The following is a 23687-nucleotide window of genomic DNA, read 5'->3' as shown; positions in this document are numbered from 1 at the left end:
GACTTTACATGCAATTACTTTCCCTGCAAAATGCCAAACGGGCCCTTAGTTTTAGAGGTATTGCAAAATATTCATGATGATTGGAATTCTAATGCTAATAGAGGTATAGTGGCAAGCTTGATTGACAAAATGGAAAATTATCAATTTGTAATTGTGATGTACTTGAAAAGAGGTTTATTGGGGATGACAAATGAGTTGTCACTTACCTTATAACAAAATGATCAAAATATTATTCAAGCCATGCAAGTGATTGAAACTATGAAAACTCAGCGTCAACACTTCAGGAAGACAAGATGGAAGGAATTTTTGGGGAAGATTATCTTTTTTTGTGAGGGAAACTCAATCTCAATGACTAATATGAAGTATAATATGTAAATTAACGGTCGTCTAGGAGGGAACACTACAACAAAATAAGCAGTTAGCAGCGGTTTTATAGTCATTTAACAGTGTTTTTAATCGCCGCTAAATGTTGTAAGTGGCAATTAACTAACCATCGCCAATACTAGAGTCCTGACAACATTTCATGACGGTTTTGATCAACTGTCGGAATAACCGCCACAAAATATCTCCTGCAATCGCGGCAGTTTTACTCTTTATATTCACAGCAGTTTAATCTGCCACCAAACACATATCAAAGCACCTATATATTAGAACAAAATGATTACATTTCATCATAGGCGGATCTAGAGGGGGCAAGGGTGTGCTTAAGCACCCCATTGCCATTGAATATATATATATATATATATATATATATAATTATTAAAATATAAATAATTATAATTTCTTTTTATTTATTTTTTTCAAAATTCTACCCACAATATTTCAAATAAATTAAATAAAAACAATAAGATTTATTATATTAAATAAAATTGATATTTGATGACAATAATAAATATTATGGCTAACCAAACATGAATCTTCAAATATTTTTGTTTTAAAATTTTATATTTAGATATATATTTTATCGAACCTATCAATACATTATAATCAATTTTTAGGATATTAATGTAAAAAATAGTAATAATAAATAAAAATAAAAATAAACCATAAAAAAAAATTGAAATTTCTATCTCAAAATCTCTAATAAAATCATTTCCAATTTGTGAGTTTTCTCTCTTTGCTCAACATCCGGCTTTCGAGTATATTTTATTTTTCACTATAGGGACTTATTATGTATATTTTTAAAAAAATTTGTTTTATATCTAATTTAATTTGTTTACTTTTTTGTGATTTTTTGTTGTCTAAAAATATTTTATATTTATTAAATAATTATTGGATATTTGTTAAATATTTGTTATGAAAATTGCTGTAAAAATTGTTAGATATTTGTTGTGATTAATTGCTATAAAATTGATTATTTGTATATTATTTGTTAAATAATTGTTGCATAAATGAATTTAGATTGTGAATTTGTTCTAAATCGTTTTTTAATTGTATTACATAAACCAAAATTTTTTAGATGGATGTATATTTTTTTTTTGAATTATTGATTATTATTATCCCAAGTTTAATAAAGTTATTTAATATTCATAATTTTTTTAAATTTTAATTCAACACCCCTTAAATTTTGTTTCTAGTTTCCCCCTTGCATTTCATGGTAGTTTTTGAAACCGCCGCCAATTGCAGCTAGTTTTTTTTCGTTATTTTATTTTTTATTGTTAATTAATTTGATCCTAAAACTTTATCAAAAAATACATCCATTTGATTCAAATTTAAAAATAAAAAAAAATTGATAATTCAAAAGTGATTACAATAAAATTAAATAAAAATTAATTTGCTTACAAATAGCATATCATACAATAAAAAAATAAAAAAACTAAAAAAAACTGGATTTAAATAATTTAATCGTAACTCAATTCGAGTAGCATGAAGCACTCAATTTGGTGAGCCCCCATGGATAATGAATCCATTCTGTAAGCATCCTTGCAAATTCAAGAAGCCACTACTAACACGTTGACCCTCTGGATCAAACTTCTAACCCTGATCCTGTATTCATAGTGATGATAGATGAGAAAACAATGACAAACAAAAACAAATAATTGGAGTGATGATGCCTAAGCATGTGAATGAAGCAAAAAATTTACAGGTCCAACACATGTGAAACAGTAACCCCTGATATAGCACCAAGATAAAGCACTCGATTCCTAGGAGCCTATAGCAAGAAGAAAGGATTTGACCAGAGAAAAGCTACAATAAGCCTCTTTCTTTATCCAAATTTCTCAAACTATCATATAATAAACCATGATCTTGAGACATGTTAAGGAGTTGAAATGAAAATCATGGTTAGAAAGAATGCGAAACAATTTGAAAAAACAATTAAAGAATACCAACACTTGCAATTCTTAAATCATCAGCATCATCAAGAATAGCAGCAGCTAGCTTGGATTGGAATGGATCCCACAACATGTACTCAACCTTTGTGTGATCTTCATTATGAAAGAATACGAAGCTAACAACCATGTCCATCAACCACTCCGCCAACAAGTTCAGCTTCGACATCAACTCTTACAATTCCCTCACATCACATTCATCACATTCATTTGAGCATTTCAACAAACACTTGGTAGGCATTAGGGTTTTAGATCTCTCTCTTACCATAATCTTTCCATGGTAGGGAACGAGAATAGGGGAGGAAACATGGAAGACACCATCAACACTGTCTATGGCTTCATTGAAGGTCCCTTCCACCATTAGATCGGCTTTGACGAGCTTGAGCCTCTCCTGAGGGCCATGGAAGGTGAAGAGGAAGCTTACCTTGCTCTCATCGGCGGGATCTTGGATGGTGGCCCGGATTTTGTGGCCTTTATCGAGCAAGGCCATATTGGACATTGTCTCACTTCCTCCTTTAACCCTTGGCTGAAGGCCATGATTGCTACATTTGCTAGGCTCTTTTGGAAGGAGAGATGCAATCTGATCTTCAACAAATGGGAGCCTTGTCTCACTTCCATCATCTCTCAGGCCTGGGCCATGTGTTATGACTTTTATAACTATTGTGGAAATTTAATCAGGGAGTGCTCTAAACTTCCCTATGTCTGCAACTCTATCTATATTTACACTGATGCCTCTTGGATGGAGTCCACTAATGAGGAAGGTTTAGGGTTCATTATTAATGTGTCTAATCCCGGGCTTATCTTTCTTGCAGGATGCTCTAGAACTTCAAGGGATTCTCCCATTCAAGATGAAGTGGCAACTGTTAACTTGGCCCTCCAAATGTGTATCAACTACAACTAGAATCCAAGTTGGATTTATAGTGATTGCCCTAATGTTTCCCAGCTGGTCAGAAATTTCAATCCTTGCATTGCTTAGGGACTATTGAATGACTACCACACTCTGAAGTAGGGGTGGCAATTTTTGACACGACACGTTTACATGACACGACACGACACGGTCTTAGGAGGGTTTGGGTTTGGGTTAAACGGGTTAGTGTCATAAACGGGTCGACCCGTTTATGACACGCCTAAATTAAGCGGGTTCTTTTCATAAACGGGTTGACACGTATATGACATGCTTAACCCGTTTAATATGAATAGGTAAATGTGTCTGATAGTAAACTTGATAAATTAATTGAATTATTCTCATGGCAAATATGATGTTTAAGTATTTTATGTTTAATGTTAGTTTGGATTTTTAAAAAAATATTTTGATTAAAAATTCGTGTCGCTTGTCGTGTCGTGTGGCGTGTTAAACGTGTCGTGTTGTGTCGTGTTTTAAACAGATAAATAGGTCGTATTGACCTATTTAAGACTTAAACGTGTTAAACGTGTTGTGTCGTGTCGCCACGGGTTTTAGACGTGTCGTGTTCGTGTTCTAAAAAATTACCCGTTTAATAATCGTGTCGTGTTCGTGTCAGGGTTAAACGTGTCAGATTCATAGGTCAACCCGACACGAACACGACCCGCTAACCCGTTTTGCCACCCCTACTCTGAAGACAAACTTGAAGACTTTCCTTGACACCAACTTTTCAATCATCCCCGTGAAGACAATGATATTGTAGATGCCCTCACAAATCATGGAAGACAGTTACACTGCCTTTCCTTTTTCTTCTAGGGCTTGGATCGTCTGTCGTGGCTTGAAGACCTCTGCCTCCTGAGGCACTTAACTTTTCTCTATTAATTTTTCTTTTTTTTTTGTAGTTTTTGGCTCTTTTGTCAAAAAATAAAAAATAAAAAAGTAAACTTGGTGGCACAATACTTTTATCTTGAAATATTTCTGTTTCAAGGAAGGGTTCAAAAAGCAAGTTGAATGTGAAGGAACGAAATCTCGAAAGGATGTAAGTGTTTGTTGCAAGGCTCAAATGATTATTGGACATCAAGAAAATGGAAAATATCATGTTACACTTTTTAAAAAATAACATAATCACAAAGTAGTTGCCCCTTGAAGCAAACACAAATTACCATCGCAAAGGAATGTATAACCATTGCCCAGGCAGCTGAAGTAGAATTGGTAAAGCATTTCAAGATTTGATAAAGGATAACTTTGATTTTAGGAGTGAGCAAGTTGGAGGCATGGAGAATCTAGTTTTTAAGCTTTAAGGATATTAGCTATCATTTGCAATCAAAGATAATGAGGGAGATGTGAGAAGGAGAAGCCTACACCCTTAATCCATATTCATTATCTTGAGAATAAAAAATAAGAAAACCCATCATTTTTCTACTTGTTTCAACATGATGCTAAAGATCAAATTGCTAATACTTTATATGTTAACCCAAAGATGGTGATAGAATATACATTGTTTGATGATGTATTTTGCTTTAATACCACTTATAGAATCAACAATGCCGAATGTCCTTGTGAGCCAATAATCGGGGTTAATCATCATGAGAAAATTGTTGTTTTTGGTGTAGCATTACTTTTTGATGAAACTGTAGCTTCTTTTGAATCGTTATTTACAACTTTTCTGGAGGTTACAAGAATAAAGAAAAGGGTAACCATCTTCACAGATCAAGATGCAGTGATGGCTAAGACGATAGCTAACTTATCATCAAATATGTTCATAGTATTTATTCCAAAATGCTCTCAAACATCTTAATCATGCTTTTAAAAAGGTCAAATAAGTTTGTTGCAAAGTTCAAAAGTTGCATGCATTATTTTGAGTACGAGGAAGGCTTAATTTGTGTGTGAGAATCTTTGCTTGAAAAATACAAGCTCCAAGATAACAAAAAGAGTTGGAATCTAATTACAAGAAGAGTTATTTTAAGCCAGCATTTAAGATATATGTTCCTATCTTGAGAAATACAATATATATATCCAATATCTTTAATTTGCTTTAAACAAGAATATGAGAAGTCCCTAAGGGCTATAGTTAAAACTTGCATTGGCAACCCACCTTTGTATGAATACAAGGTTTGTGTGTATGTGCTACAAAGAAAATGTGAGGTTACTTTTAATTCAAAAGATAAATCAATTAGCTTTTCTTTTATGTCTTTTGAGTTTATTGGATACTTGTGTAGCCATGCACTAAAAGATCTAGATATTTGGAATATAAAGGTAGTCCTTTCTTACCATATATTAAATAGATATACCAAACATGCACGTGAAGGTCGTGTGTTGGACAATGGGAGCATTGTGAATGAAGATCTTAGACAAATTGTTTCAAATTGATGCAAGGATTTAAGTCGCAATGTAGTTAAAGTGACAAATAGGGTAGGTGAATTTAAGGATGTGTCTTTTTATAGGAAAGATTGTTGAATTGAGCCTTAAAATAAAGAAAATTTTCACTAAAGCTAATAAATGTGTGGATGATTTATCTTCCAATTCTATGGCCATGAATGCTTCTGAAGTGTAGCAATAATGATACTCTTACAAGTGAACACAACGAGATTTCAAAAATGTTTAGATGCTTATAAGGCAAAATGTGTTAAACAAAATCTTGCTGTAGCTTCTATCAACGGTCAAAGAAAAAAAATTCCTTTGAAAGGGGGGGAAGGAGAAAAAAACACCTATCTCTAATAGTGCTTCATCCACTATTCCATTATCTCGATCCAATATTCCAACTATTGCTTCACGGATAGCCTGGTGAATAATAATTGTTTTAGGATATCTGCTTTACTTTCTGTGAACTTTTATATTTTGAGGAATTGCATGGAGCATCCCTCCCATTTCGTCAATGGAGTAAAAAGTCCTTTGACTTTTCCATATCCCTTATAAGTCCTCCCTTTTCTATAAAAATACTTTCAAGTCCAACAGTCCACTAACGGTGTTAAAAACAGAGTAAAATGACGGGATTGCCCTCAGTTGGTTATAAGATTTTGAAAAAAGTTTGAAAATGTAAAATAGTTATTAAGTAACCATCACATCACATCCCCATACTCATTTCTTCTTCTCCGGAGAAAAGAAAGCCTTTTCGTCTTCCTCCATTGAACGACCATATCGTAGCTGGCCGGCGTTCGTGTCGCTGCTACCGGAGAGAAGGAGAAAGCTTGAGAGCATCCTTGCCTTCTGTTTGGACACTGAAGGGAAAAAAAGGTTTGAAGGCCGACGGCATTGGAGGCCAACACCCTTTGGTTAGTCTTATCTTGCATTTATAGTTTATTGTTTATTAAATTGGATTATCATTGTGCATAAGCCACGAAATTCCTTGAAATCTCTTGACGAAGACATGAAATTTGAGTGTGTAGTTAGTTTGTACAATAGGTTTGTGCCCTAATTTCAGTTGTAATGAATAAATCCGCACGAATGCATGAAAACAATTGTCTTATGTGCGCAGAATCTCTCTAATAACGTTGATATCAACATGTGGAATTTATTTTAGGGCCAGTATTTACAAATGTATTTGATGTTCAATTCTTTTTTTTTTTTTTGCTAACAATCATGTTACCGATAAGATTGTATCTCTTTAGTTGTATTATGAATGGATGATTAACATTTAGAACCAAAGAAGATGTGAATGGATCATTAACATTTAGGATTCATGCATTTTTATTATGAATAGGATTACTATCAGTGGTTATTGTTTACATTTCTGTTGTTCTGTTCATTTACAGATGACAATTGCTTGCACTGTGAGTTGTTGTTGATATTATGGGCAATTTATATTGTTTGGAAGATTATATAGTGGGTTATGACTTTGTTATTCAATAAGTATATGTTGCCTAACCAGTTTGTTTTGTTTGTGTGATTCGGAAGATTATGGGCGACAATTCAGGAAATCTTGTGAACGGACGTTGTTATTTAGCACCAGTTGTTGATACCATCAACCAGTTGAAGAAGATGATGACACGAAGGCATTGGGATATACTTCGAAGGACACCATTTCAGCCACCTCATGGACATTGAGCCCATAGTCCAAGAGCGCAGTGTTTTGGATGCATTAATGCAGATGTTTGATGAAAGGAGCAACACATTGCATTTGGGGGATAGTTTTCTGCAATTCAAGGCCGAAGATGTTTCATTAATATTAGGATTACAATGTGATGGCACTACCACTGACTTCAAAAGGAAAAAGGAACATTCTGTATTTGAAGAGGAATACTTCAGTAAAGGAGTAGACCAAAACAGGGACTGCCTGGTGAGGTCATTAATAAACATGGTGGTAAAAAGAGAAAGCAAGAAAGAAGAAAGTTTTGTGAAGCTTTTATTAGTGTACATTCTAGGATTTCTCCTTTTCCCCACAACTTCATGTTCGTCACCGGCATGGTTACCCTACTATGTGGACAATCTATCAACAATAGGACAGTACGCATGGGCACAAGCTACACATAAATGGATGATGGATGATGTACCTCTCGCAGCCGCTCGTGTGAAAGAGAGATGTGCCGGGAAGCAATCAAGGATAGGATACGTAAAGGGTTGTACTATGGTATTAATCATTTGGTTTTATGAAGTCACAGGTAACGGGAAGAAGATTCACTTTGGAAGGACACCACGCATTCTCTGTTATGGTGTTGGTAGTTACAAGAAACAAGCTGCTGTTAGTGCCTTGATTGATTCACTAGAGGGTAAGAAGATATGCATAGTTTAGCATGTACTCGTGAATATTCTAATTTCGGTTTTAATATTACAATATAGTACTCATAAGTATCTGTATGAAATTAATATTTACAATTGTAATGTTGTTTCACACCAATCTGTTCACAATTTGGCAAACTTGTTTACTTATTTATATAAATGTTCAGTATGTTATATAAGATGTTTATTTTATGCAAAGGTTTTTTATGTATTAATTTCTAATATACATGTTTTCGTTGATGTTTGTTATCTTCTGTTAGTTTGTTCCACTCATGGCCGACAGAGAATCTGAAATTGAACTGCTCGGATATGGAAAGGTTCAACGGAATAACTGATAAGTGCTTTTGCGATATGAATGCGAAGCGTTCATTCCTTATGTTGAGCATTACTTTTCTCAATTTTTTACATTAATATGTGTGTTTTTATGTTACTTTTATGCAGGTAGGGTTATGAGGCCGAGTATGAAGGAAATGGGCCAATGTGGATCATAATGCACCTATTTTGGAGGAGATCTTGCTAAGGTTCAAACGCGAAGACATAGGACAAGTGTGAGATGCTAGAGTGTGTGCCAACCTCCTCGCATTCGAGTGAGTACATCCATTTGGAGGGGCACAAAGGTTGGCACACTCGAGCATTCCGTCTTATGCATACAAGAACAAGAACCCCACCAACATATATATCATTGAAGAAGCAAGTGATTCAAAACGTGAACGTGTGCCCGTTTGCGTTACCCCGATGAAAGTATGGAATTGGGAAGTTATTCAGGTCGAAGACTGTAGCAATACGGTAACAATTACTGTAGCAGCACTGTTTACAGCCGGCCGAGAAATCAGAGAAACAGAGAATCCACACGGGCGTGTGGAAATTATCCACGCCCGTGTGGAAATTCCGCATGGGCGCGTGTAGCGTCTACGCCCGTGGAGTTGCCCGATTCTAGCCCTATTTAAATCCGATTCAGCCCCGATTTTGGTATTCTTTTCTCCATCTTTTCCCCAACTTGCGAGAGGGCTTTAGCTAGGGTTTCGAGGGGTATTGGCCAAGGTTTTGGAGAGGTTCTACGGCTCCGACATCATGATTCCATTAGGAAGAAGGTTGGTAGGGGAGCTTCGATCGAGGCGTATCCTATACCGGACGAAGGAATCCTTGGACGACTAGTAGAGGACTTTCCACAAGACCATCGACACAACCATCGAGGAGGTTTCTTTATGGATTCATTGCTTTTACATTCGATTTCTTTGATTGTACTTAGCTCCATGGAGAGCTAAACCCCTAGTGGGTACTTGGGTGATTGTGAACCCTAGGATGTATTCGTTTCATTGAACTTCTTTATTATGCTTTCAATAAATTGATGCTTATTGTGAGTTCCAACCTTGAATGCTTGATTGTATGAACATTTCCCCTAGAGTGACACTAGGGTTGAGAGTTCTTGTTGGTAACCTTGTGAGTGAGTGACACACCACGAGCGTTAGGCAAAGCTAGGTTGGAGAGGGTTGAGAGGGTGAGTCGAGAGGTACAGGAGCGTCCCCTTTCCCCTTCGGCGTGATAGATTCTACCTCCGTTCCTCGAGTTCTTTGCGGCCATAATAGAATGAATGGTCTAAGGGATGAACCTCTGCTGGGGCCTAGTTGCGCGTGCAATGGAGTGAAGCGTTGAGGTGATCTTAGTATCTAGGGCTTAATTGTGGCTAGGGACCTTCCGCCTGGACCAAAGGGTTAGGTCTAAATCTAGGAAGAGATTTATCACTTGGAATCCCTAGAGCTCATTGCAACTCTATGCGAGTGCGAGGTGTTTAGATTATTCGATTTCTCCTCCGGGACATGTATAGAGTTAGGCATAGTTGACCTTAGATTTGGGACTATGTATGTAAGGATTTCCACGACTCACCATTGCATTGATTAGGAAGCATAATAGAGAGTTCTTGCACTTGAAGCGATTATCCTAGGTGAAGCATCATCCGAGTACCCCATCTTTATCGATTGCCTTGCCTCCTCCTTACTTTTGCTCTCTTACTTGTTGCTTTTAATTTCTGAGAATTGAATCATTACCACACTTATCATTGTTGATACTTCACATAGGTAAGAATCGAATTAAGTGTCTTTACTCCCTACTCCCTGTGGATTCGACCCCGCTCACCCGGGATTATTACTTCGACAAACCCGTGCACTTGTGGGATATAAGCAAGGGGATCTTGTCAATAACACATTAATGGTTTCAGAGACATCCGATGCTATGAAAGCACCTAAGTATGTGAGAACAAGGTGAAGGAAATTAGATGGGAAAATGAAGGGGGAGCCCTCCCAGACGAAAGGTCAGCATAGTAGGCAGTCAGATAGCACACAGTTGGAGTCTGGCCAGCAATCGCTATCCTCAAGTCCAGTGAGGAAGGCCACAAAAGACGAGAACTATGAAACTTTGATGGAAGAGTTGATAGCACTTCGTGCAACGGTAAGTATTCTTGAAAGGAAGGAAGATGTCATCAACAGGAATGAGGAGCAACCACCCCATGATGATCCGTCTGAACCCCTGGCCAAAAAGTTTAAGAAAATGGCGTCCAAGCCACGAGTACTGAAACCCCCATTGGCGGACGTATCTGAAGCGTCCCAGTATGAGGAGCCAGTCACGCGAGCTACAAGGGCAATGAAATCCTCTTGCCCAACACTTGCTCCCTCAACAAAAAATGTCAGCACTCGAAAAGGAAAGAAAAGGACAGCGGCAACTCCATCACAAATGAGTGTGCTTAATGAGCAAACAACTGATGACATTGATAATGCCATAGAGTCCTTAACCCAATTGAAAAACGATGAAAAATTATTTGTAAAAGAGGGGGAGAAGAAAGCATGCCCCGTAGAGGAAATACAAGATATCCCCACCAGTTTAGAAGACACTGGGTTACATATATGCCATGAGAAGGTAAAAGAGCCTCCAAAAGATTTCATTCCAGAAAAAAAATGACCCGCAGGTTTTGGCCGTCTGAAAAAATTACAACAAATGGCATTGAGTCTGTTTCTCAACAACAGAATAGACGAGTAAGTACCTCAACAAAATTCCGCGCTGTGCTGGTTCAATTTGATACTATGCTTATTGAATTCAAAATTAAACCTTCACTATCATGGTGTATTGATCGTTTTTCAAATTTTCTCTGCAAGTTTCAATTTGTGCATGCTAGTATTATAAATAGCAATTTAGATATCATTGTAATTGTTATTTTTATTGTTAAGTGTTTATATTTATTATATGTTGTTCATATGTTTCCTTGATATGATACTAGGACTACTGTATGGAGTAATGTATGGGGTCACACGACCCGATGTCATCTTCATGTTTAATCAATGGTAAACTTATGGTGCCGGATTCTGTCATCGATGTGTTCGTCCTTATATTACTCGATTCTTTGAAGAAATCCCCCAACGAGTTCGATAGACCTGCCACAATTTGTAGACCCATGGCGCTTGCTCTGTCATAGCAGGAGCATTCAGTTGATGGTCTTGATAAAATGATGTCCCCAGCTTTAGAAGATTATGGCAGAGTGAAACTTGTTCTCATGCCGGTTGCTTTGAATAAACATTACCATCTTATTGTACTCGACAAAGACGAGAAGGCATATTTGCATTATTCATCTGTCCGTAGTCCAGTTTATGATCATGCAGCAAATGCCACGGTAATATTGATACCCATTTCGAGTTTCTGGTACTTTTTTATAACTCTGTTTTCGTGTTTTGCAGCGTTCCTTGTTTGAATATCGTTTGCAGATAAAATTCAATATCAATGAGGCGGCATCGTATACCCTTACCCATGTTCGTGACTGCCCACAACAGAGGGAGGACAGTGTCGATTGTCTAGTGTACCTGATGCGCTTCATGGAACAGCTTCTGCATGGCGAGGAACTCAGTGTACCCCACTCAGATGTTGCCCATCTGCGACTAGAGTACGCTGTACGCATCTTGTCAGAAGGCATTACACGAAACACATCCCAGTTAGCATTGCCTATGAAAGCGTCAGAGGCAAGTACAGAGGCTGGGGAAAAAATGGATGATGCGCCACCACAAAGCCACCAAGAAAATGATCAGCAGCCAATAACCACGCCACCCATCCCAGAGATTAATGCAGAGCCACAGCCGTCTAGTGATTGTGCTGAAAAGTCAAATGCCTAACATGAAATGAATGTCCTCACCTACTGTACTGTCTTACTAACTTATGCTATACAAATTAACAACAAAAGTCAATTTTGACTATTACTGATCATATATGCTAGCTCCAAATGACTTACTCGCTTTATACATCACTTTCAATGCTTGCTGACCAATAAAGCTTACTCGTATCCAACTATTATGTTTGTTGTTTATAAATTGAATATGCTGCTCATTAATGTATGACTACGTTTATATGTGTTGTTTGTTGTTTACTTACACAGATATCAGTTCATTTTCATTAACTGCTGACCGAAAACGCTATTTACACTTCAAAATTCGCCATCCACGGCCAGTATTACAAATTAACATATATGGTTGGATGGACGATTTTCAAAACATGTTACCCTATTTCATTGTTTAACAAAAACATGCACACCACCTAGTGTTTAGTCTGCGATTACTTCATTACATGTTGCCCTGTTATGTCCGATTGAGTGGCAACGGCTACAATGTATTCCACGCACATGCCATGCTTGTGACTCAATCCTCTTGCGGCTCGGACGACCAGGCCTTTTCTTTGAGATAGGTGGTCGAATACGGAGTTGGCAAGAGTCATCCAACGGTTTGTCATGATCTGGTATAGGGAATATCGATTTTTGTATGTCAACTTGTAGGATTTGACAGTGTAGTATGGTTCAATGAAGCGATGGACATTTGTATCAGTTTGCATAATCGCTGCGAAAGCATGCTTACATGGTATTCCGTAAACCTGCCAGCGGCGACAAGAGCATGTTCGATCACACAAATTAACAGAATTACTCTGGTGGTCAACAACCTCGAACTGTTCTCCATCTTAAACCTAACAACATGAACATAGGTTGTATCAATTGCACCGTGGAGCATACCATTACGATAGTAAATGTAAAATATAACAGGATTTAGGGGTAATAATGCAAGTACAAACTGTAGAACACATTGCATAATTTGTAAACACCAACTACTATTACTAAACAGTAACGTGATAAACGAAAAGGAAATATAAAATATAGAACACAAACCTCTAATAGTAAATAGATTAAGCGAAATCAGAACAGTAAAGAACAATATTAAAAGCAAATGGTTGAAAAAAAACATGAATACGGGAAAGAATGTAACAACTTTGCATTCTATTATGGGTACCACCTTATTGCATCTACCATCTTACACACAGGAAGGTGTCGTGCTTCTCTTATCCATGCATTAAAAGATTCTGCGACGTTGGAGTACATTTCACCCCACCGCTGGCCTCTGATCAAGTAATTACACCAATGTGACATGTCCGATTTCTGGAACATCCAATGGTGTGCTTGTCCTGATGTGGCCAATAGGGAGTGTACAACTTCATTATATTCGAAAGACGTACATGCATATGCAATCTTCATAATCAAACTCCAGCACTCATCTTTTAATGACTTTCCTAGCTGCCCATTTGATTTAAGAAAATTTGCATGTAGATGTCGCAAGCAATAAGCATGCGGGGATGAAGGAAAAACCTTCGCAATAGCATTTACAAGTCCTTTCGACCGATCTGAGATGAATGTGATTATGTTGGTGTAGTCGTCATCACCGTATATTGCATCACCCAAAGTTGATGTAAACCATGTCCAGTTATCATCAGTTTCATTATCCACGATAGCAAACACCAAATGAAAAAATTCCTTCATTTCCATCTTTGCCTGTTGCACCAAGAAGGATACCGCCATATTTGCCCAACAAGTGAGTTCCATCTAGAAAAAGCATAGGCCTACAACCCCGCTTGAAACCATCAAGAGAAGCACAAAAACAGAAAAACCCACGCTTGAATCATTCTCCATTAGTGTCAATAATAACGACGCTACCTGGGTTAGTTTCAGAAACTTTGGCTGCATACCATACCAATAGATCATAGCTTGCTATATCACTGCCATGATGAATTCCCTTTGCTAACTCTTTACCCATCCATGCTTGTTTATACGGCAGACGAACACCGTGGTCACGTAATATATCTCGTTGTATATCCACTGCTCGGTATAGAGGCCGATCACGTAATTTCACTACTATCTTCCTACAAACCCATTTCTTTGATGCTCTCGGGTGGAATGGTGTGTTGATGCCCCCACCGCATGTGTGTTCATGTTGTGCTGTTTTAATCCTGAATGTAGGAAGGTTTCCGTCTCTTGAGGCATGAACATACCATTGACAATCTTCATCAGCACATGTCACAGTCACTCTATCTTTATCGTTCTTTATGAACCGAAAGTTGAAATTGCGTTTGACGGCTAAGTCACATAATGCATCCTTAAAGGCTTTCGCATTTTCAAAACGATGACCAATCATAGTAAACTCAGCTTCTGAATCTCTTGTCGGATTACTTATTGTTAAAGGTCCTCCATGTAAAACTGGCAGTAGCATTGACAATGTTTCCCTAGTATGATTGAAAAAGTAAACTGTTAGTTCAATAAATAAACAGAAACACTGTAAAATTGAATGCTTACTACCAAAATCTTAACAGAAAGCAAAAATCTAAACTACAAAACTGAAAACTAACTACAATCTAAAGTGAATAAATACGAAAATGTTTTAATGCGCAAAAAAACCAGCATAACAATCACTGTATCACATGTGTTCACCATTAAAATCGAATAGAAGGACAACATCTATCGCGTAAGCAGAGATTTACAAAATATGAAAGAATAAAAGATATATGATATTTATGATGGTCTCGATGACCCAGAGTTGTCTTCTGTGTTACTATCCACAGTCTCTACCAACATATCAACCATGTTTATTTTGAATAACCGGTGAATGTTGCACATTGTTTGGAAGTCATCTTCGGAACTAATGGAAGCCACTGTCTTCTGCTCATCTGGAATTATATACTTAACTTTGACCGATGAAGCTTGAAGGTGCCAATACGTACATATTTCTTCCAATAATAATTCCCACCCACTCAAGATGGTTAAATCTAACACACAACCCTCTCCCTTATATTTCACAACAGTGTAAAACATGTCCATTAAGCCACTGCAGCAACAAAACAAAAAAAACCTTTAGTCATAAACTGCCACCTTCTGAACATGGTGGTTGATAAAAATAAGATAATAATATGATCAAAATCTCTAGCTAGACGATATCGTTGATATACGGTATGCTCAAGATGAGATCCTTGCAGCTGGTGTAACATTGCACTGGATAGATTCTCCGGACTGGGGAGACGGAGACGACGAACGAAGATAGAATTGGTTCTTTACATGAAGAGGCTTAAGAATGGAAACAATAGGGACCAGAACAATAGCCATGATGTGATTTGACTTGGCGCCATTATTCTCTCCAAACTTTTTCAAGGGTAGTTTTGGGATTAAACAAAAACATCACAGCTTGGGTTGACGGAAGGGACGAACGAGTACAAAAACTATAAAGGAAGGACGGACGGGGACTTTAATTTTGTCAGAAAGACCTTGGAGGAAGTTTAAAAAGTTTCAGGGACTTAAAAATAATTTTCTCTTATATTTTTCTAATTTATTACAACATATTTTCTTTACTCTAGTGTAGACTGCCCCAAATGTTCAATCAAATAGCATACTTCCTTGCATATTTAGCCAAGACCCTTTAGATTCACACTCTTTGAAGAATGTTGTTAACTACATGCAACTCCTACAACATGTTAGATTTTGATATCACACACTTGTGTGAAATTGTGGTTATCCAACTTAATTTTTACCCTAAAATAAATTATTTTCAATTGTACATGTAACAAGTATCTAAGAGCTTTAACCAATTTCAAGGTTGCTAATTTGAAAGTTTCAAATTTTAGCTCAAATTCCGAAAATTTTCCCATTGTTGCAATTATCTGCTGCGTTTTTTTTTTTTTAATATTGTTGTTCATGGGATTGATTTTAGTTTGATTACTTGCTAATGCCTTCCTTTCCAGTTGTGCTTTTGGTATGTGATGCCTTTCACTTTTAACCACTTAATTCCTTAATTCTTTTATTTTGTATGGCTTTTGAAATTTTTGTATAAATTTTTCTTAGGCTCTTCATTGTGTATATGGCTATAAGTTAAGTGGCATTTTAGGCATTGAAGATGTTGCGACATTAAATGAAATTTATCAAATAAACTAAAATGTAATATATATATATATATATATAGATATGTACATAGATATAAAAACTCAAAACTACTTATGTTAGTTATATGTTATACATAAGAAAATTGTTTATATTATCCCTTTAACTTTCTTACTTGATCAAAAAATTCTTGGACGATTTCGTATTCTCAAAAAAGCCCTTCTTTTTTCTGACACCCTTTGACAACTTACTTTTCAGTACTTTTATCAAAAATGCCCTTCATCGATTTTAAACGGAAACACAATATACTAAACAACAAACTAAGGTATTAAATATCAAAACAAATACTAAACAAAAACGTTACATATTAAATAAAATTTATGTAGTTACACATAAACACACAATTTTAAATAAAAAATATACTTAATAAAGGGGAAGTACATTTCTTAAGTGAGGCAAAATTAGATTTTTAAATAAAATAAACTAATGCAAGATTGAGAAATAAGTAAACTGAAAAAGAGGAATTGCAGGGAAAATTGAAATGTCAGTGGAACTGCAGTGAAAATTTGAAAAGTTATAAGGACTAATAAATAATTTCCCCTAAAATTTAAATTGCAATATACTCAGGGATAACATTGTATAATCAAGTACAATACGTGCTTCTTAATTCAAACCCTACATGCCAAATCAAGCCTAAGCAAGATTTACCTTATAAATTATTAAGAAGAAATTCATCTCTTTCCAATATTAGAAGATGAATTAAATCTTTTAGTGGCATGAAAGAGTTACTTGAACATGTTTACACTATTAGTTGATTTTATTTTATTTTATTTTATTTTATTTTATTTTATTTTATTTTATTTTATTTTTTTTTTGTTAACAACCAAAATTTTCAACCTGAACTATTCATATGAACACATAAAACAAAAATCAAAGTCATGCCTATGCATATATGAAGCTTCAACATTAATTTAATTCTATGAGATGACAATAGTTCAATACTGCACAGCTTTGAATCCTCTCAAACCTACTCAATATCCTTTTTAAACTTTTTATTATCTTAGTCAAGATATGGGTGCACATTTGCAACAAAGTATTTAAGAACAATGAAAGCCAAGCATAGACTTTTGCAAAGAAATTAAATAGCTCACTTCTTTGATTGAGACAATGAAACACTAAAATTAGCTGAACTAACACCATGTGAACCACCAACTCCCAAAGACATGAATATATTTATTTATATTATAAAGGGCTTGATGCCTCTTTGAACATTTAAAGTCCTAGACAAAGTTCAAAGAGATATAGTGCAATATTCAAAGATGGTATTAAGTTATAGACAAGAATGAGATTTCCATTCTCCATTCAAGATGTTGGTTTGATTGCTATGTTTGTAACTACAATAGTGAAAGGGAAATCAACATTTTTATTGTTTTTGGATTAATAATATAAAACAATTTTGTAACATAATACACGGTAATATCGACTATTTAACTCTTATGTATTTAATCACTGCTTACATAATGAGTGGTAAAACAAGGTGGAAAAACAAAATAACTCATATTTTATATATATATATATATATATATATATATATATAAAAGGAAATAACTCATTTATGGAATCAAATGTCTTAATCTAAAACAATTTTCATGGCTAAGTATAGGTTTAAAATATTTAATTAATTTTTTTTTAATGTGATTTAACATTTTTTTAAAAATATTTCATAAAATCCTTTATTATTTATTTTTAACAAATAACACTATGATTATTTAATATTTTAAATTACAATTTTATCACTTTATAAATAATAAAAATAGGTGGATGGTTTGAGCGTAATTCTTTTTTCCTTTTTAATCATAAATTTTAATTTATTAATAAAAAATTTAACATTTATAACCATTATAATTCACAATTTAAGATAAAGTAACTTTTTTTTAAAGTAACCAAAAACTAATGGAGGTTTTATTTACAATAAAAGTGGATAATATCAAGTTTTCTATAATTTTGATTAAAAAGATGTATTAAATTAAATTGCACCCACAACCCTCCCCCGAGCGAAAGGATGCTAGCGAGTAGGGGTGGACATGGTCAGGCGACCCATGGGTCTGGCCCGAACCCGAACATGGCCCTAGGGTCAAATTTCGAATATTGGGTTGTATATTTGAGTCTAGCCCAACTCAGACCCGACTCAGCCCGGCCCATGTTCACCCCTACTAGCGAGTGATTTGGAAATATAAAAGAAGCAATAGAAACAAGGGGTTACAAATAAAGCTATGTCAACATCAAGGATTGACAAAAACAAAATATTAAAAATAAAAACATGTGTAGCCATATTACTTTTTTTATTTTTAAAGAAAAGTACCAGCACACCCCTCCAAGTCTTCTAATTCTATAAAAATCCCCCGTATGTTGATATCCTAAATTTTATTCAAATCATTTTTTTTTTAAATTCATATTAAGTTGGTAAACTGTTATTTTCCTTACTATAGAAGTGGTGAGCTTGATTTGTGGGCTAGAGCAAATTCCAGGCATCAGTGAAATAAAAGTAATTTTGGTTTTTACACATTTAAAGAAGGATAAATATTTAAAAATAAAAATGAGGCAAACATATGATATTATATCAGAAGGATTAATTGAGAAAGTTGTTAATTTTTAAAGACTTATAAGAAATTACATATATATGCCAAACAAACAAGGAAAACAGAACCACTTGGTCAAAAGAAACTCAAGTCCTTATGTCACCCTTTGCATTCACTGTCATAGCATGTGTAAAGAAAAACAAGTGGGGGAGTGGTTGGCTAAGATGTGACATTTTGTGAAGAAAAATAGAAAACTAAATGCACTTGCTTTGATTTTTTCTGTTCTAGATCAAATATATTTATATTGTTAATTCAAATAGAGTAGTTAACTTTAAAGCCAAATTCATAATTTAAGCACGGTGAAAAAAATCTAAGGTTGTTTCAATAGATGGCGATGCAATCAATGAAGGACTAGAAAGTGAGTGAAAATGATTGATGGGAAAGAAATATATTTTTTATTTTGTTTTTCAATGTATTATTTTATTAAAATAATTTTTCCCTCCCATTCAAATATTTTGAAAATTTTATCCACTGAAATTTATTTTTATGTGCATAAATAGAATAATTATGGAGATAAATATATTATGAGTCAAAATATAAAAAAAATAATATAAAAAATATGTAATCTATATAGTCCATATGAAAATATTAAGAATGAACATATAAAAATATAAAAATATTGCACATGTTTCTGCCTATTATTAAATTACTATATATATATATATATATAATAATTCAAATATGTGTAATTATGGATTTTTTATGCTAAATATGTAAAAAACAAACAAATAAATGTCACATGGTTAAATCATTCTAACAATTTCTTTTCCCTTTTTCTTTTTTAATTTTTTGGAGGTCGGCAAGAATAACACATAAAGTAGTCAAAAACATTGGAAATATGATAAAATTATCTTCACACCATAAAAAGCAAAACAACAAACAAGAATTTCTTACTGTTTCCCATGTGCAAACCAAACAAAATCACAATCAAAGATACACAACACATGGCTGGAGAACAAACTCATAAAGTTTCCAACTAAAAAACACCAACAAGAATCACAAATCTGGCCAAAACTTTCATTGAAACTTCATATACAACTCAGTACTTCTATGTACAACTTACAATAGTGAAGCATTCGGTAGTATATGTATTTCTAAAAACCAAAAGGGGACATTTGTCAGCTTGATTGTTCCAAGATTGAACCTAAAACATACAAATTGATACTTGATATCAAACATCAATGTCACAAAATCTCCCATCTGTCCGATTTTGCACGGCTTTAACGGCAGCCACTCGTGCAGCAGTGGCTGATCTATTGGCAGCAGCAACGGCCTTGTTTACTTGGTCATCAACACGGGGAAGCAGAGCTGCATTCTCCACAGCTTTTCTAGCAGCCTAGAGAAATTAAAGAACAATGAATGTGTTCATTTAGATCGACAACAAGGCGAAAGTAACCACATTATGAAAATTAAAATCAAAATATGTTCATACATGAATGGCATGCAGGACAGAAGGGTCGGATGCGGGATGGGGGCTCTTGAGAACTCCACAATCCCATTCTCCGGATCTTGAATCACCATTGCGGAACATATATGTCCCGAAACCTTGTTTTCGGCCTTCATGCCACGAACCCTCATAGCAATGGCCATTGGCAAAGTGATACACACCGAAACCATGTATCTTGTCTGCAAAGTATTCACCCGAATACCTGTCGCCATTCCTGCCACAAACCGAATCGATGAACAATCAATGAAGGCAACAACTAACTGTCAGAATTGAGCCATATACGAAAGTTCACAAGTCTCTTAACTTGTTAATGGAGTTATATTGGCATTAATTACATAAGAACATAAATGCATGAAGAGATCAAAAGTCAACAATTTGAGCATGCAAAGAAAACAATTACAAACTCATTCTTTTGCCAAAAGTCATACAGAAGAAGGCAAGAAATCATAGAGAAATTAATAAACCATAAGAAATTCAAAAACAATCAGAATTCAAACTCAAGAATAATTATTATGCAACTACACAAACAAAGAAAAGAATCCTGACAGATATATTTGAAGCTTAAGAACGACTATGCAAACAGATAAAGATGATTAAATCTCAAAGAACAACAGCAATTCAAATCAATTTACTGTTCCATTAATTCTCACAAATTAAGCAAGTAATTATTCTACAATCACACAATCACAACAACAGAACAGTAAAAACATAAACCAAACATCATTGTTTTTACCTGAAGTGATAGCAACCAAGGCCATGCTTAACACCACAATTGAACTCCCCAACATAGGAGCTGCCATCAGAGCAACTCTGAACTCCGATTCCATGGCTCTGCCCATTAAGCCAACCACCAGCGTAGCAATCACCATTAAAGAACCTATAAACCCCAAACCCATGTCTCAATCCTCGCCGGTACTGCCCTCTATACCGGCTCCCTCTTGCCCAGCTCTCAATCCCAAATCCATCATACTTCCCATCAATCCAATCCCCTTCGTACCTCCCATGCCCAAAGAAACTATAAACTCCACTTCCATTACATCTCCCTTTATGAAACTCACCCTCGTAGACATCGCCATTGCTGTAGAACTCCACACCTTCCCTCACGATCTTCTTGCTCGCCTTCTTCTCCTCTCCGATGAACCACTCAACCGAATCCCCACGGCGAAAATTCCGATTTTGGAATCGAAAGCAGCCGGATCTGGAGGCGAGGATGAAACAGAGCGCGAGCAGTGCGGAGACGAAGACGATGCTGCTGAGAAAAGGGTATTCGTTCTTGAAGTAGAGGTAGAGGAGTAGGAGGAGAAACGGTGAAAAGAAGAAGAAGATGGTGCAGAAGGGTTTGGGAGAGGAATGGCGGGTTTTCTTCTCATCCGGTGGGTTGTCTTCGTTGAGGGAGGAGCGGAGAGTCGGGGAGCGGAGAAGCGATGATGGAGTGCGCGCCAGCGTGGTCTTCTGCGCCGCCATTAGCGAAGTTTGGAGCTCGGATTCATGGCAATGGCGAGGGAGAAGAGAAGTAGAAGAAGAAGAAGAAGCGAAAGGGATGAACTGTTGTGTTTGGATTTCGAATGGAAAAGATTGAATGGTTTTATTAGCGAAGCAGACGGTTGAGGATTAAGATCAGAGATATCTGGCCGTTGGATTTGGAGGTGATTGTGCGGGGATCTTAATGTGGACTTGAACTATGTTTTGAGATCTTCATTAAATAGTTTATTCACTGAAAATTTCATTGCATTAAAAATACATTACCATTTGTGGATTCTCTGTTATCTAATCTCCTACAAAAATTTGGCAGATTTATGAAATTTCTATCAAAAATGGAGTGTGGCACATCCGAGATGCAAAACTAGGCTTTGCTAAAGTTAATATAATAACACATACTCCCTCCTGTCCTTTTTACTTGTTTTATTTTAAAAGTTTTCTTTTTTCTTTTTTTTTTATACGACAAACCACAAAATAAAAGATAAGTGGGTACAGAGGTGCACTAGTTACGATAGCTTAACTGACCTTGTGAGGATACCTCTGTCATGCAACACTGAAGGGGAGAATGAGAGGTAATCCTCACAGACTCCCATAGGGAACACTGAATATGAATTATAATGAGAGATGTTCGAATTCGAGACCTCTCAATTACAACCACGGGTAGTTACCGTTGGGTTAGCCCACGGTTCCTATGAGATTTTCTTCTGTCCTTTTTACTTGTCGATTTAGAAAATTTGTGAAGTATTAAATATTTCTTTCAAATTTACAATTTATATTTAATATAACTCTACAACTTCCAATAAATTATATTCAACTCCACAGTTTTTAAAGCATATTTTAAATAATAGTAAATTTGGAAAGTTAATATAATTTTTTATAAAATTTAGATTGCTAACCAACTTCAATCAATTTTCTTAATCAATGTGAGTTAGGTAAAATGGATAAGAAAAAAGACTGGAGGGAGTAGTATATTTCTATTGGGTAAAAATTTTAGTTCACTATACTACGGTCTTTATTTATTTTGGCTAACAAATTTCAATTTATATTATTTTAGTTACCATACATCAATTTGATTTAACCAAGGAGGTGCCCAGGGGATTACGGCTAAATAAGTTTGATGTGGAAGCCAAAATAGATACGTTGATGATGAGTTGGCATGCCTTGATCCCATTCAGACATGACAAGCCATGTAAGGGACCACATCACACATTTTATTTGCCATGTCATCATCCACATCAGCCCATCCCTTCCACTATCCTCCATCCAAGAGAAAGAAAAACCTCTTCTTCGTGTTGAACTTGCTTTTTTTTTAAAAAAAAAATAATAAATTGTGGAGGTTTGGCTCTTTGTGTGCATAGACTCGAACTGTGGATTGAGCTTGTTTGTTTTGACTTAATAGTTTAGATCGAGTCTGTTTGAGCGTGTTCAAGCTCGAGGGGTGTGCCCAAGTGGGTGCTTACAGACACCCTACACTCGCATGGAGCTCGTGGGAGTGCCCGGTGCCCCCCCCCTTTTCTGGGAGGCGTGCGCCCACATGATGCCAATGAGGCGGGTCTTGCCTTGTTTTTAAGGTTTTTGAGCCTTCTTTTTGAGTTGTTTGGGCTGCCTCTTCCCTTCCCCTCTCTTCTCCTTTCTTCTTCTCTTTCCATGAGCTTTCTTTGGAGCAAGAATGAGGCCATTTTTTTTTATCTTGTTCTTCCACCTTTAGAGCCCAAGATCCATCCATCTTAATCCTTGACTTCTTGAGGTAAGCCTCTCCTCTTCCTTCTCTCCCTTGTGAAGATGGATGGATAACCTAGGAGTTAGTTTGTTCGCTTAATCCTGGTTCCTCTTGTTGGTAAGTTCTTTGAGAACTTTTTTGATTGGTTTGCATTGAATTCCCTTCCTTGTTTGATTATATCCATGAACTTAGGCTTACTAGGGTTTTTGGACATTGTCACTCGGCTACTGTAGCACTAGT

General features: G+C 35.8%; 1 protein-coding gene across 1 annotated transcript; it reads right to left on the bottom strand.

Annotated features, from left to right (window-relative positions):
- Positions 1-19795: 19795 nt before the first annotated feature.
- LOC120281884 (junctophilin-1-like) lies at positions 19796-21789 on the bottom strand. The gene is made up of 3 exons (XM_039288582.1): positions 20982-21789; positions 20234-20462; positions 19796-20137 (listed from the first exon to the last, which is right to left on the bottom strand). Exons 1-3 carry the CDS (start codon positions 21710-21712, stop codon positions 19973-19975), a joined length of 1125 nt encoding a protein of 374 aa, XP_039144516.1. The 5' UTR covers positions 21713-21789; the 3' UTR covers positions 19796-19972.
- Between the last annotated feature and the right edge of the window lie 1898 nt (positions 21790-23687).

The sequence above is a fragment of the Dioscorea cayenensis genome, chromosome 18, assembly GCF_009730915.1.
Source record: "Dioscorea cayenensis subsp. rotundata cultivar TDr96_F1 chromosome 18, TDr96_F1_v2_PseudoChromosome.rev07_lg8_w22 25.fasta, whole genome shotgun sequence".
NCBI classification, from domain to species: Eukaryota; Viridiplantae; Streptophyta; class Magnoliopsida; order Dioscoreales; family Dioscoreaceae; genus Dioscorea; species Dioscorea cayenensis.
This window is presented reverse-complemented; position numbering and strand designations above follow the sequence as displayed.